Below are 15,831 nucleotides of genomic sequence, written 5' to 3'. Positions count from 1 at the left end.
ATCGGCATATGGAGCATCCATTTCGCTCAAGAAATTGCGGAACTTACGATGGGTCAGAGATCTATAACCTCCTTGTATAATATTGGTTCTTTTACAGCACTTTCATGGCATTGATTTGACATAGAGATTTTTTACAGAGTGCTTCTTGATGAATGATTCATGGTAGGGCAGTTAATATTATTTTATTTCAATAGTCCACAAAACCCGATTCCAGTCCCCGTCATAGCTTTGGCCCCATCAGTGACAATGCAGGAACATTTATCGAATCCTCCATAGTTTATAACAGAGTTTTGAACTGCTTCGAAAATATCGGTACCTTCAGTAGTCTCATGCAAAGATATAAGACTGAGCAGTTCTTCATTAATAGTAAAGTCCTCCTGAATGGTTTGAACAAAAATTAAAAGTTGACTTACGTCTGCTTGATCAGTGCTTTCAACCAGACACAATGAAAAGTACCCACATTTTGCCATTGAATCACACAGCTTTTTTGAAACGTATTGATCCTTGTGTTCTACATGTCTTGTGATGGTCTGATGAGATAATGCCACTGTTTCGAACTTCTCAGATAATTTCGGTTCATTAAATTGTTTTGCCATTTCAATTGCACATTTCTTCACACAGTCGCTAAAAGGCTTTTTTGCTTTCGCTAACTCCAATGCTACTTTGTACGAAGTGGCAAGGCTAGAACTTTGTGCAGTGCTAAGTTTAGCAAAAAAAATCTCGTTTGATGCATCAATTTCTTCTTATATTCCGCAATAATGGTGCTTCTTGATTCCCCAATATACATCTCAAAATCTTTTACTGTGTAATGTAGTGTAGTGTTGTTTCACATTATACTCTTTAGGCACTGACAAAACTTGCATGCAAACAAGACATTGAATTTTATTCTTGTTGTTTCTAATCAAATAGTCTGATTCCCATCAGCTTTGATACACTCGCTTTTCTTCTTCAATTTTTCTTTTCTTGTGAGACATGGTGTTCGATGATAAGCAGTAATTTATTAAGTAAAAGTGAAGTATATTAAAGATAACATGGAAATCAACCGCAATGCGTATCTAGTAATTTGGTGAGCCCTGGTGACACAACCTTGGTAAACAGACAAACTAACGATGGGCGACCCACTATGGAGCTTGCCCGTTGAAACGAGATATCTAGCATGGACGCAACGAAATGCACTTGAAGTCTCGTGTAGAAGCTAGGTTTGCACTCGCAAGTAGTGTTTATTTTTTCGTGTGTGAAAATCAAAAGGCTTAACTCACAGGAGGGCCGCACAAAATCGTTCCACGGGGCACATGTGGCCCACGGTTTGGACAGCCCTGATCTAGATGATGATATAAACTATTGTGATGAAAAATTTCACTGGATCACAGCTGTTTCCACAAAGCAAATGTTATGATCTCATAAGTGATTTAAATCTTCCCAAAGGGTCTGCAAAGCTTTTAGTGACAGGACTAAAATCTAAAAATCTTCTGGCCCCAGAAACAGCGTTTTCATGGTACAGACATTGTGAGAAAGAGCTGGTTCCCCATTTTTCTGAAGAATGGCTCAATGACATATTGCAACAACATGAGGGCCCTACTCGTGCAGCTATCGAGACCAGAGCCAACACAGTCGGTTTGGGCTGAAGAGAATAAGCTGGAAATCTCTACAGATAAAAGCAAAACCCTGCTTCTCAAAGGCCATCTTGACATCAACAGACCACTAACCATTCGTTATAAAGGACATGCACTCAAGAATCAACGTTCATTCAAATATTTAGGCGTCACCCTAGATCAGTGGTTTTCAACCGGGGTGCCGTAACAGCATTCTTGGGGTACCGTGTAATTTGGGTTTAAGTTACTTAAAGTTACTACTATTATTATTATTTTGAAATTTATATATTTATTTCATTATAAAAAGGGTACAATATAAATGGTACAGTACAATATCCATTGTATTGTATCTTTTTAATTTTGTGGTAATTTATAATTGATCTTTATTTAGTACCTCTATATAAAGAATAAAGTTATTATGTATAGATATATATTAAAAGGTCGAAAACCACCGTGTTATGTATTTCTTTTGGCCTAGGGGTGCCGTGAAAAAATTACTGGGACAGTAAGGGCACCGTGAAACAAGAAAGGTTGGGAACCTCCGCCCTAGATGATCGCAGAACTTTCATGCCACATCTAAAGTCCATGAAAGAGAAGGCCAAAAATTATATCAATATGCTTCCTCGCTTCACCTGCAAAGACTGGGGTCTTAAGGGACCTGCACTCCACCTTCTTTATTCAGCTGTTTTTGTACCGTTCGTAACATACGGCGCTGCCATATGGTTCCATCGTTTGTCCATCATCAGCACTAGGAACGTTATTCTGCAGATACAACAGTTGATGCTATTAAAAATGACTCGGGCTTGTAGAACGACCTCAACAGCAGCACTACAAGTATAGTATTAACAGGTTGTATCCCCCTTGACTTCCAAGCTGCTTTCACATGCCATCAGAAAGAACAAAGAAACTGAATTCCTGGGGATAAAAACTATTGTCGATGCAGATCCGAAACAAGAACTCTGGCGTACTTGGCAGGAACTTGTTTCCCTCTGGCAAATCCGTTGGGATGATTCCACCAAAGGCAGTACTACCAAGCTATTTCTACCTAGTGTCTCCTACCTCAACAAACAAAGACTTGGCTGGTTCTTCCCTAATTTACACGCTACCTTTCTTCTGACAGGACATGGGTCATTCAAAAAATGATTTCAGGATTTTGGGCTTGTAAATGATGCCCATTGTGTTTATGGAGAACTGGAGGACTGGCACCACATAATGCACTCGTGTAACATCTACCTGGACCTACGTAATCAACTGTTAAAATCAAAAGAAGCGTTTTTAGCTTTTAGCAGGTATGCCTCAGCAGTCTTCAAAAGGCATTGGTATCATATCTCCACATCTGATCCCACAACATAGACATCCACACCAGACATTCCTGAAACCGCTGTGATCTCTCCTCATATATGCTTTTCTCTCATCACCGGCCACTTTCAGAACTGAACGAACACCTAACTGGACATCTTCCACATTGGAATGACGGCACTGAACTGATATAAATCAAACTCAGACACTTCCCGTTGCACCTTCCCAACTTTGCAGCCCTCACTTGTTCTGCAAGCTGTCTTCCTTTCCCTGGCCTTCGGTGGGTGATTCCTACTTCTCCCTTCCCATCTCTTCTTTCAGCTGGAGGATGCCTTCTTTCCTCCTCCTCTTGCCTACTTTGACTCCACCACTTCTACTATCTTCCCCATTCTTTCCCCCCCTGATCTCCATCCAGAAAGCTCAGGCAACCCTGGAGGAGATCAGAGTATCAAGGCAGCCTGGCTCACCTCCCAGTGGTGGTGGTGGTGGCGGCAGGCAATGTAGGGTTCCACTAGGGGCCCTGCGGCCAAGTAGCCAGAGACACAACAACAGAACATAACATAATACTGCATTCCACCACAGAGTACATACGGCACAGATGTGGGAAACCACAGGTGGCACCTAACCCTAAATACTATGCCACTATTGCAACAACATTCCTGCAGTTATAAACTTTTTTGGAATTTTCTACCAACCAACAGAGTGGAGGCTTCTTATTAACTCATTAATGCAACACCTGAAAGTTCTTCATAATGGAAACAAGTATGCTTCCATTCCTGTAGCCCATTCAGCACACTTAAAAAAAAAAAAAAACTATAAACATGTTAAGCTTCTTTTGGAAAAAATTCAGTACAAGGTTCATGGTTGGCTAGTGTGTCAAATTTTAATGGGCCAACAACTTGGTTACACAAAAATGCCTTGCTTTCTGTGTGAGTGGGATTGTCAAGCAGGAAGTGAACATTGGGAAATGAACGTGCGGTCACCAAGCTAGTCTCTGACACCAGGTTCAAAAAACATTAAAGATGAGCCACTAGTATACTGAAACAAACTACTGTTCCCTTCTCTGATTTAGGAAAAGTTAGGATTAATGAAACAGTTCATCCAAGCCCAAAGTAAAGATAGAAATTATCTCAAGTATATTTTTAATCATGTAAAGAAATTTAAAAGCTTTTAATTTTCAGTTTAATTATCAATAGATGGTATGTACAGTATCATAAAATAAGGCTGATTGATATTGGCTGCTTTAAAAAGTTATGTAAATTTAGTGCTGCAAACAAGAAAAATACAAGTATTTTTACCTCATCTCATCACTCAAGTTTACTGTACAATGACTGTTCAAGAAAACTTTTTCTTTAAGTGTGCTATATCTTATTCCTCCCCCCAACACACACACACACACACACACACTGATTGAGCACAGATGTGAATTTGATGATCATCACACAACTTCAAAGGAACCTGAACAGGTAAAATGTTATGGCACAATCTTCATTTGTTTCACCACTTACACAAAGTGTCCTGTATATGGGAACAGTGAAGATGGCAGAAGACATTAGCAGAGGCATATGGTGCAAGAAAGCAAGCTTATGCAGCATCAGCCAAAAAAAATCCCCTCCCATTTCACTCATCTATTCACTTCAAGTGCTTATCCAGCTCAGCCTTAAATTTATTTAAGCTATCAACTTCCACAATAAGAGATGGAAGTCTGTTATAGCAATCAACTACCCGCTGGGTAAAGGCAAATTTCCGCACATCTATTCTACAACTGTCTTTCCTCAGTTTGAATATATGCCCACTCAGGTTCTTAATCTGAGCAAGAGGAAGAATACCATCAGCATTGATATTGCTCAATCCATTCAAGGCCTTATGCACCTCAATCAAATCACCTCACATGTGTCTAGTCTCCAGGCACTGCACAACTTAAGTCTATCTTGGTAAGAGCACCTGTTTGTTCCCATCACCAATCTTGTTGCCCTTCTTTGTACTTGTTCTAGCAACTCTACATACTTCCTAAAACGAGGCCTCCAGACCTGTACACAGTATTCAAATTGTGGCCTGACCATTGCCTTGTACAACAGGATAATCACCTCCTTCTCCCTGCTAGCAAAATTTCTATATATCATTGACAAGACTCCATGACCTGCTCTGGCAGCCCGGCTGCACTGCTCAGTAAACTTCATATCTGACTGCACAATTACCCCCAGGTCTTTTTCACTCTCCACTTCCCTGAGCGTAGTACCACACAGTTGGTATGTTTCTATTGGGTTACTGCTACCCATATGCAGTACTTTGCATTTGTCAACGTTAAACTTCAGTTGCCACTTCTCAGCCCATTTGCCCAACTTATATAGATCCAGTTGCAGTAGCATACTGTCTTTACTGTCATTAACAACCCTGCCAACCTTTGTAATCTGCAAACTTGGATATTAAGCCTGATATACTCTCATCAATATCATTGATGAATACACAAAACAACAATGGACCCAATCTGTATAGCAGTCTTCCATGTGCAACAGTATCAAAAGCTTTCCTGAAATCCAATTATATGATATCAAAATTATTTTTTGCATCCAGTTCCAGTTGTGACCACTTCATAGTATCCAATCAAATTGGTCAGACAAGACCTCCCTTTAACAAACCCATGCTGTGCCTTAACTATTACTGTAGCCTTGTCTAGATGACCCTGCAATGCTTCTTTAACAAGTGACTCCATTATTTTTCCCGGAACACAAGTTAAACTAACAGGTCTATAGTTACTTGTGTCACCTTTTGAACCCCCTTTGTGAATTGGGGATACATTTGCACACCTCCAGTCCATGGGAAGCTCCCCTGAGTCTAAGGAAGCTCTCATAATTATGGCTAAGGGTTTACATTCTTTTGCTGCCTCCTTTAATATAACTGGATAGATCCTCTCCACCCCAGGTGCCTTTCATATATTTAACTTCAACAATTTCGCCTCCACTTTGCTCTCAGTTATTACAGAATCACTTAGCTCCCTGTTAGAGTTTGATAGGCTTCTGGCATTCCCCTCTTTGAATAACTCCTCGTGTGTGAATGTAGATGCAAAATACTCATTCAGTTTATCAGCTACCTGAGCATGATCATCAATAGTCAAACCATCTATGTTAAGTGGACCAATCTGATTCATTCCTTTACTTCTAGAGTTTACATAAGAAAAGAACTCTTTGCTGTTTTTCTTTGCATCCTTTGCCAAAGATTGCTTGTAATCTGCCTAACCTCCTTTGTGACGTGATTACAGACTACCTTATATCTGCCATAGGCTTCTGTGTCGCCTGATAATTTATATGCATCCCATGCATTTTTCTTTTCTGCCACGTGTCTCATTAATTCATCTGACTTCCATTTAGGCCTAAACCTTATGAAAAGCCCAGTAGCCTCCAAGATTAAGTCCCTGAAGGTTTCCCATTTAAAATTCACCATTGGTAACATCATCAGTTGATCCCGCTGTATAGAATTTAAAAACTGTCTGAGACCACTGTAGTCACCTTTACAAAAGCAAGAGCCCTTCCCTTTAGCCTCGATGGTAGTTACATCTTTAAGTAAATCCCACATCAGTACACTGTGATCACTATCACTCAGTGGTCCCTTTATCTGCAAATTCAGAAACATTAAGAAACAGTGCAAATGTGAAGTCAAAATGTCACAATTCATCAAGAACAGCAATTAACACGTTGGGGAGATAAAAATAAAGCCCACATATGAATACACTGAAATAATGATGTACTGAAGAAATTGCAGAAGTGAAAAAAAAAAAATCCAAAAAGCACCTGCGAAGACAGTCTCTTCCCAACTTAAAATTTATCACAAACATATATATTATTTAGAGAAAGGGAAATATAAAGCCTGCAACATAAAAATGATGGAAGTTGTACACCACATATAAAAAGAGATAGCCATGCCTGGGAAGAAATAAAGTTGAGGAGGAGGGGTGTGACGTGTTTGTTGACTAGCTGTCATAGTGTGACAGCTCAGTTCAGCCCACATGTGCTGAGGGATTACACCAATCTACATATTCAGGAATGTTCTCTGATGTTTTATATGTGGTGTTTTTTCTATCACATCATTCTGTTCTTCAATTAAAAAAAAAAAAGAAAATATTGGTGGAGGTGCTTCTGGTTTATTTTGTATTTTTGCAGATTCTGCAAATAGGTTATTTTTGTAACCTATTTGTAAAATCCATATCACCTTGTGTAAACAGCTGTGATAAATTTTTGAATTTTACGAGTTATGAATTTTTGAATTTTATGAGTTATGAATTTTTTCATTGCAATAATTTACTTCATCCGATAGATCACCAATGTCGGATTCTGAATCTGATGGCATATGTTCAAAAGCAACTCAATGAGTTGATACCAGTACTAAAAACAGAAATATCAAAGGCTGTATCCTCCTGTCAAGCAGAGATTACCACAAACTGGATTTCATATACACTAAACTGGATTAAATTTGCACCTTTTTAATTTCCTCAGACAGTTCCTCTTTTCAGCATCCAACAGTAATCAGCAATCATACCAACATTTTGTCTGACTTGGTATCTTTTTTCCATTTCTTTTATATACTGATGGAGTCTTCCCCTCTGCTCTTCACTTAAACTACCTAAATTTTCTGGGACATAGTTGAGATGAAAGTACCTTGGTACACTCAAGAAGTGTACCTTAATGCTCATATTGCAACCTAGTTTTTTGAACTTCTCAGGCATGTCACTCACAATCACCTCATAATCTGGGTGTTTATCATTTCCCAAAAAAATGTTTAGTATATTTTTAAAGTCAGTCCAAGAGTACCTTTCAGTTTGCTTCATGAATTCTTCAGATATAGAGTCCAGCAGCAGCTTGCAAATTTGATGGCCAACAAAAATTCCCGCTTCGATTTTTTTGTGTGTCTCTTACAAAATGATAAATTAATATGATAAAATACACAAGTGGTAAATTTCTATGTCACTTTATGACCATCATGCATATGAACAAAGATCCATAAGATGAACAGACTGTAATGTTTTCAAGAATGAAGAGAGAAGTCTTTGAATATTTATTAATTTTTCTCTGCTAAACTGAAAAAAATGAATAAAGTTTGCCAAATTGATGTTGAATGAGAAACTAATTATGAAATGTCTCCAGGTAACTTTAATTTGTGCACTGGCCTAATGAAGGCTAGATATGATTGGTTGGGCTATTATTCATCATTCCTTTAAGCAATAAGATTTGTTCTGTAAAACAATGCTATTAAAGTATGTTGACAGTTTAACATTCACACTAAGAGTCCGCAGTTGAGGTCCTCAGTTAGAAGTCATGCCAATCTTGCAAGATACAAACCATGGTGATTGCAAAACAAATAATTGGCAATTCTACCTCAGAAAGGTTAGACTCACCTGTAAAACTCTATGTGATGTACAGGCTGGCCTCGATTAACGCGATTAATTCATCCCACGAGCGCATCGTGCAAAATGGAAACGCGTTAATCGAATATAATAATCAATAGGAAAAATTATAATTGGTCCTTGACCTTCTGGAATGTCCATAAAGAATTTTAAAAATGCCTTTTAAATAACTTTTTAACTATATACAATGTAAAAGACAATGAAAATAATTATGGAATTAAATGTTTATTACATAAAACAGCGGTTCCCAAACTGTGCGACGCGGAATATTTTAAATTTTCGAGGGAAACACAGCGATACTCGACATCTGTCGGACACCGTGCGAACTACTAGCTCGAGGTAGTTCACAGTTTCAACATTTCTTATTAAGTTGTTTGGACCTAACTACTAAACGGAACTGTTAGGTATTTCTTTTGGTCTGGGTGCGCCTTGAAAAAATTACTGAGACACTAAGGGCACCGTGAACCGAGAAAGTTTGGGAACTTCTGACATAAAATACACAATGAAGAAATGACTGTTGCGGAAATATTTGAACAGTGTTGGCTTTCTCTTTTCATCAATCAATTTCCGATAGCCGACAACAATCTTCTCTGGGCCCTGGCGAAATAAATATCGCGGAGAACCTCAAACCTTTTGTTTGAGGTTCTCTGCGATATGAAAGATTTCATCTAATTCTTTTACCGTTATCTCCTTAACGGTAACATTTTCATCTGGCTCATTTAAAAATTTTAATTTTTAAATGCAAGTCTGCATTGATTTTATTAGCAGGAGACAAACAAGTAACACGTCTTCTTCCGATGGTTGATGGAACACACCGAGGCGGGCAGCAGGCAAATGTTTGTTTATTGACCGTACGACTCGCGGTAAGCTTAACGCGTGATTCAAATCTTTTTCAACTATTGCATAAAAAAAAAAAAAAAAAGAAAAAGAAAAGAAGATCGCGTTAACTAGAAATTTGCATCGTGTAAAGTGAAAAGTGGTATAATTTTTCAAATAGCATTAACTGAAAATCATGTTAATCGAACTCGCATTATGCGAGGCCTGGCTGTATCTGTCCATTTCTTCATTATTGTTAAACAAGAGGCATTTAGTCATACACAGCAAACACTCAAATTATGTTACTTACCATATACTCCTTCCTGAAGAAAGCAACAAAAGAGTTTCACAGCATTCTTCATTTCTGTCAGAGTAAGATTTGAAAATGCTAAAATTTGAAAGTTGTGAGATTTCAGTTTATGACTTAGAGTTTTCACATCATTGGCTGGCATGACTAGATTTCCCATATTTTTGTAAGTGTAGTTTGCTATAAGTAGAGCCACTTTGCCTTGAGCTATGAGAAATTAAATAAGAAATTAGATTTGCAAATCAGTAACACTTAAAAAAGAATGACTAAATAATATGTTCACTTGAAAATGAAAGTGATCAAAAAAATTATAAAAATTTGATAAATAATTTTTGAAAGTGAATAAAAATTAATCTGCTAATTTATAAAAAAATTTCCAACAAACTCAAAAAATTCCAAGTATATTACTGTCCAATGCAATGAACAAAATTAATATGAATACAATCAAAACCCAATGATTAAAAAAACTGTTTATGCAAATTTGATACTTATACGATTGCATCACATCACATATATATACATTCAGTGATACCACGTTGGACCACCATTCACATGGATAACAGCTGCTATTCGTCGAGGCATTGGCTCCACTAGATGTCCGAAGACATCCATAGGGATCTGCAGACATGCTGCCTGCAGATGACAGCTGTGTGTCTCTGTTGCAAGGGTCAATTATTGGCCCGTATAGCTGGAATGTGGTGATGGATGAGCTACTGGCTCAGGATTGGGAGGAATGTGAGCCAGTGGCTTATGCAGACAACCTATTAATAATGGTGAGACGTAATTCAAGAAAAGAAATAGAGGATAGGTCAAAGAAAGCTGTGGGGCAATTAGAAAGATGGGTAATAATGCATAAGATAGAGATATCTACTGATAAGACTAAAATGTGCTGCTCAGAAGAAGGTTGAGCGAAAGAAGAAGGCCTACTTTGAAGATATTAGGAAAATCTGTAACATATGCCCCCTTAGTCAAATACCTTGGAGTACATGTGGATGAGAAAATGTCCTTTTTTCCTCACATGCAGAAGTTGAAAGAAAAAGTGCGGGGTATATACTCTAAAATAAGGAAGATTAGTAGAGTAGAATGGGGGGGGGGAGGCGAAATCCCTGGATCTCCTCTATAAGCATATCTTTATGCCCATTGTGACTTATGCATGTGGGGCATGGGGGCATAGGTTGATTAATAGTCATGTAAAAAGGAGTCTAATTTCTGCTCAGAGGTTTGCCCTTTTGGCTGTGATACAATTGTACAGAATGGTTTCAAATGATACACTACAAGTAGTATCAGGAAAAGAACCAACTGATTCGGTTGTGATTAAACGAGTAATGGAGTATGTAATCAAAAAAAAATCAGAGGATAGAAATATTGGGGATTAAATCTTGTATTGAGGAAAATAAGGTATATGGGAAGCAGGATTTGAGAGAGAGAGAGAGAGAGAGAGAGAGAGAGAGAGAGAGAGAGAGAGAGAGAGAATGATTGCAACAAGAAATAGATTATATTTGGCAAGAAAGGTGGAACTGTACTGACAAGGGCCGTGTCACACATGCCTTCCTGCCTGGAGTGAAGGTAGTAAGAGAAATGGATGGATGGCCGGGCTAGGGTGTGATGGGTACAATGATAGTAACTAGGCATGGAATGAGGAAAAGGTTGGAGCTGGGAGTAAAAAATGATCCGAGGTGTGTATGCGGACATATTGAAGATATGGATCATGTGTTGAAAAATTGTACAAGTTACACAGAACAGAGAGAAATATTTTCTCTAAGATTGGCTCTGACTCATAACACCTGCAGTGACTTATTTAAGAATAGGGGTTGGTACGAAGTTTTTTTGGATTATGCTAAGGGAGTTAATGAAATAAGAAATATAAGATTGAGAAATTAATAGATTGTATATAGGGTAAATATGTACATATGTAAATAGATTTTTAAGAGCTTAATTTGCACTATGAGTTTCTATTTATATTTGAGCTATTTTATTTTTATTTCTATTGGAGTTATTTTATTTATATTTTGAGCTATTTATATCAGAGCTATTTTGCATTGATGTTTTTATTTATATTAGCAATTGCTGAGTTGGAAGTTTAAAAAGTTTTATGCGAGTTTACAGTTTGTAAGAAGGGGGAAGAGAAGAGAAAGAAGGGGAAAAAATTATGAAAGAATAAAAATATTTTTAGTTGTGTTTGCTGACAAGAATCACAATCATTTGCAGTTAAATGCTTTTACATTTGCCATTAAACAAGAGTTTACTGAAGATAGTAGAGATCAGCCTCCCCGGGACAAGGGCAGTGATGTGTCCCCAGAACTTGACTTGTCAGGTGGGGGGGCACGGCAAAGGATCAATTACGGATAAAATTACAGATTAAAGACTTTAAGTGTGGATGAGCTGTTGCTCAGGTAGCACATTATACAAGTAGTGTAGGTGTTAGTGATGATGGTGTGTCTGTTGCAAAATATCCCACAGGTGTTCAAATTGGATTGAGGTCAGATGAATTTGTGGGCTGATCAAGATGGGTGATATCTTTACTGTGTTCCTTGAACCACTCTTGCACAGTATGAGCCTGATGACATGGCACATTATCATCTTGGAAGATCTCATTTCTGTCCAGGAAAAAATGCAACATGGTAGGGCACATGGTTTCCTAAGGGCTGCTGGTAGACCTCACCAGTGAAACAATGGTTCATATACACCAGGGATCCTGGTTCTTGCTAACAAAACGCCCCTCATTAAGCATGTTACTTGTGCTACACACAAAGATATCTGTCAGCGTGTTGCACCTGGTATTGGGACTCATCAAACCAGCACATTCATTTCCAGTCCTCCAGTATCCAATCAGCATGTTGTTGTCACCGACGATCAGCAATGAAGAGAGGATGTCTCTTGGGTAGTCTGCTGTAGAACCCCATATGTCTGAGTGTGCTGCTCATCGTCATTTGGGATATTGTTCTTGCATTCCCTATACTGTATTGTGATGTCAGCTGTTGCACAATGACCTACCGTTGAATCCGCACAATGCACTGCACCCTTCACAAACATACATCTTGAGTAATCCTTTACAGTTCTGTCAGCAGGAGAGCAGGAATGGTTTAACCTGCTTGGCATTCCACAGATCCCTTGGAATCTGAGAGAGAGAGAGAGTTGTTGTTGTTATTTGGTTTTTAGGAGCATTAGCAACTAAGGCCATATTGCTCCGGGAATATGCGGTGGTCATTCCCTGACCTTTCCGCATCCGCCGTATTTGGTGGTGATGGGCTTGAACCCCGGTCTAATCAAGAAGAGTGTGCTACACACTGCTGCTCTTTCCCACCTGGCTACGGAGGCGCAGAGAGAGAGAGAGAGAGAGAGAGAGAGAGAGAGAGAGAGAGAGAGAGAGAGAGAGAGAGAGAGAAGACCTGTGCAGTGTATTCCAGTAGGTCCAATCCATAGCTCTAAATATTGAATATTATACAAACTTGATCACCAAAATTATAATCGATATTATGAAGTAAAAAAAAAAAAAAAAAAAAAAAGGTCCAAAAATGAAAAAGTCTTAACCATTCCTTTTATTCCAGTCATAAGCTAAAAGATAGCTAATGCAGCCTAACATTCACACATATTATACAAGCACTTGATTGATAAATAACCTACTATAGCACGGAAAGGATTTAGGAGATTCCTGAGGCCATATACAAACAAGTGCCAACGTGTATATTAGGGAATCCTACAAATGATTTTGCAGCAGATTAGAAGAACAAGTAAAACACATACAGTACAGAAGGGCAAAAATCTCACTCAGCCCTTCCCTGCCTTGGAGTCCAGGCTGCACAGAATGAGATTTATGATACTCCTTTCCTGGTCTATTGATAATTACTGCAAAAAGTACATTCAAAGATCTTCGTGAAAAACTTCTGCAGCAAATCCATCAGCAGAAAAGAAGGAGTCAACTTTAGATAGGAATGCCTGCAATTCATACCACAACTCAGCAAATTAAAATGCAACAACAGGAAGAAAGGCCTTAAAATTGACAAACACTTTCCAGAATCCTTTCAAGGTTAGATCCTCTAGAGAAATTTCCAAAGCCACATTTGTCACAAATCTAGCAGCTTAGAAGATGAGACATTCTATAATCATGTAGAGCTTAATATGTTTCATAACTGTGAAAATTGGAAATGGTTCCAATTATTATTTAATCTCTAGATTCCAAAATAATTTTATCCCTATATCAAAATAATTAATATCAAAAAATTGTAGCAGTACCAAAATTTCAAAAAGCAAAATAGATTTTACATCTGAAAATTTTGGTAAAGTGATCTGCATTTGTAAATTTTACTCATCCAATATTTTTTGTCAAAAATGTGTTAAGATACAGGTGACCCCCCCCGCTTAACGCTGATAATTTGTTCTGTAAAAACAGAGCGCTAAGTGAATCCGCGATAAGCGAGTGCCGCATTCCCATAAGGTAACATATGTATTTGTGAGTTGCGGTTGGTGCCATAGGATATTTCATAATCAATAATAAATGGTAGTGAAAAGATGCACAAATGTCGGTCAAAATATTTAATATTCAAATATTTGTACATATAAAATATTCTGCATTACATACGTATATAATTATGTGGTAACTACTTACATATCAAAATTAAACTTAAAATTCCAATTAAAATCATGAATTTAATTGATCTAAATTGATTTAATTTAATTGATGAATTTAATCATGAAAAATGTGTCGATTTTGGGTTGGCCCTCTTCTAAATAAACTAAAAGGAGTATTAATTTTAAATCCCCTGCAGAGTTACCACCCAACAATAAAGTCACCCGATCCTTCACTGCTTTGAAACCTGGCATGTTTTTTTCTTCTTTCAATATGAAACTTCTTTTAAGCATTTGTTTCCACAAAAGTCCTGCTTCATCTATGTTAAAAACTTGTTGAGAAGTATAACACATAATATCCCTCTTCAATAATTTAACAAGTTCTTTTTTGAAAGTTTCGGCTCCTTCTGCACTTGCGGCTTCTCCCTGGATTTTAAAATCTATTCAACCAGCCCTTACTAATTTTAAAAATGGTTCCACATTTTTTTTTTTTAGGTGAGTTTTCTTCAGATCATCATATTGGTTAATCTCACTCTCTTTTTTAATAATATTTAACTTAACTGAATTCTGCATTGGATATTATCTTCAATAAAATTAGTTAAAGTCTTTCCATTTCAATCCTAATAGCCGGCTTAGCCTTAGTTGCTTGCAGTGTAACAGCTATCTTTCCCACTGCTAAAATTATTATTATTATTATTATTATTTTTTTTTATAATTGTTCTTACAGTTAAACTTGCAAGTCCTAAATTATGGCACACATCCATTTGTCTTTGACCGGAATTGATTTGCTTCAAAACGTCTAATTTGATTTTCAAATTCAGTCTTTTTCTTACATTTATAGTCTTCATACTGCGCTCAGACGTTGTTGCTTTTTCATTCTTATCGGCCATTATTAACTCTTCGAAACGTAACTGCATTGGTTGCATTAATTATGATACAATGTTCAAGTAAACTGTCCGTTTCACACGATGTCTAATACGGTACTGAGTGATGACTAGACTTCGGATAAATGCATATAACGCAAATATTACAAGCAATATACTTGATAATTTTTTAAAAATGTTGATCTTGGAACTACGTAACAAGTCACTGTACTGCAATTAAATTAGCATGCGAGAAAATTTCACTGAGCGTGGGAAAATTTCTCAAGTCGGCGTGGGAAATGGTTCCATGCCGTTTTGCTAATCATTTTCAAGCTATCGACTCCATCAAATGAAACGATTTCGCTAAATATGCCAAAAATGCAATTTGTAAAAGAGCGTTATAGTGATCTGTGACAGCGTTATAGCGAATCGGCATAAAGTGAACCGCATTATAACGGGGGCCTGCTGTATTGATATTTGATCAGAATCTGATTAGAATGGCTAATAATAATAATTCACTTAATAAATGAATGTTGAATAAATGTTAAATTAATTTAAAACCATACTATGTTCAAAGGCCACCTCCTGTCTACTCAATATTAACAGTCACCCTTCACCCATTCAATCCCAATCATACTGGGATTTGCCTCCTCCTTAACCTCAACTCCTGACTTAATCTTCCTAAGTAATCCCAACTAGACTTAATTCTACTAAGTAATCTTGCTACAGACCTATTTGTAATTCCTTTTTAATAATCTTACCCCTAAACACAAGAAGCCATTTGTTGCACTCTAACATGCCAGGCGAATTCCTTTAAATTAATCTTTCCACAATATTAGAATTTAGTTTTTTCTACTATTCTTAAGTTATTAAACATAGACTAGTATCATAATTTGTCTTCTCCATAATTTTAAAATCTTTAAGTCAGTTAGGGCCGAAATTCATAGAAAATGTTTCATAGAAGCATGTATTGTAAGAAATTCTTAGTAT

General features: G+C 37.3%; 1 protein-coding gene across 2 annotated transcripts in view; it reads right to left on the bottom strand.

The window, feature by feature from the left end:
- The window catches only part of LOC150091601 (mucosa-associated lymphoid tissue lymphoma translocation protein 1-like), a 143,114-nt gene that overhangs the window by 63,070 nt on the left and 64,213 nt on the right, over positions 1–15,831 (bottom strand). For both annotated transcript variants that reach the window (XM_090384838.1, XM_090384845.1), the window contains exon 9: positions 9,416–9,619. In XM_090384838.1, coding sequence (XP_090240964.1) covers positions 9,416–9,619 — 204 coding nt within the window. The remainder of the gene's footprint in view (positions 1–9,415; positions 9,620–15,831) is intronic.

This window comes from Mastigoproctus giganteus, chromosome 1, assembly GCF_048544385.1.
Source record: "Mastigoproctus giganteus isolate SK-2022 chromosome 1, ASM4854438v1, whole genome shotgun sequence".
NCBI lineage: Eukaryota > Metazoa > Arthropoda > Arachnida > Uropygi > Thelyphonidae > Mastigoproctus > Mastigoproctus giganteus.
This window is presented reverse-complemented; position numbering and strand designations above follow the sequence as displayed.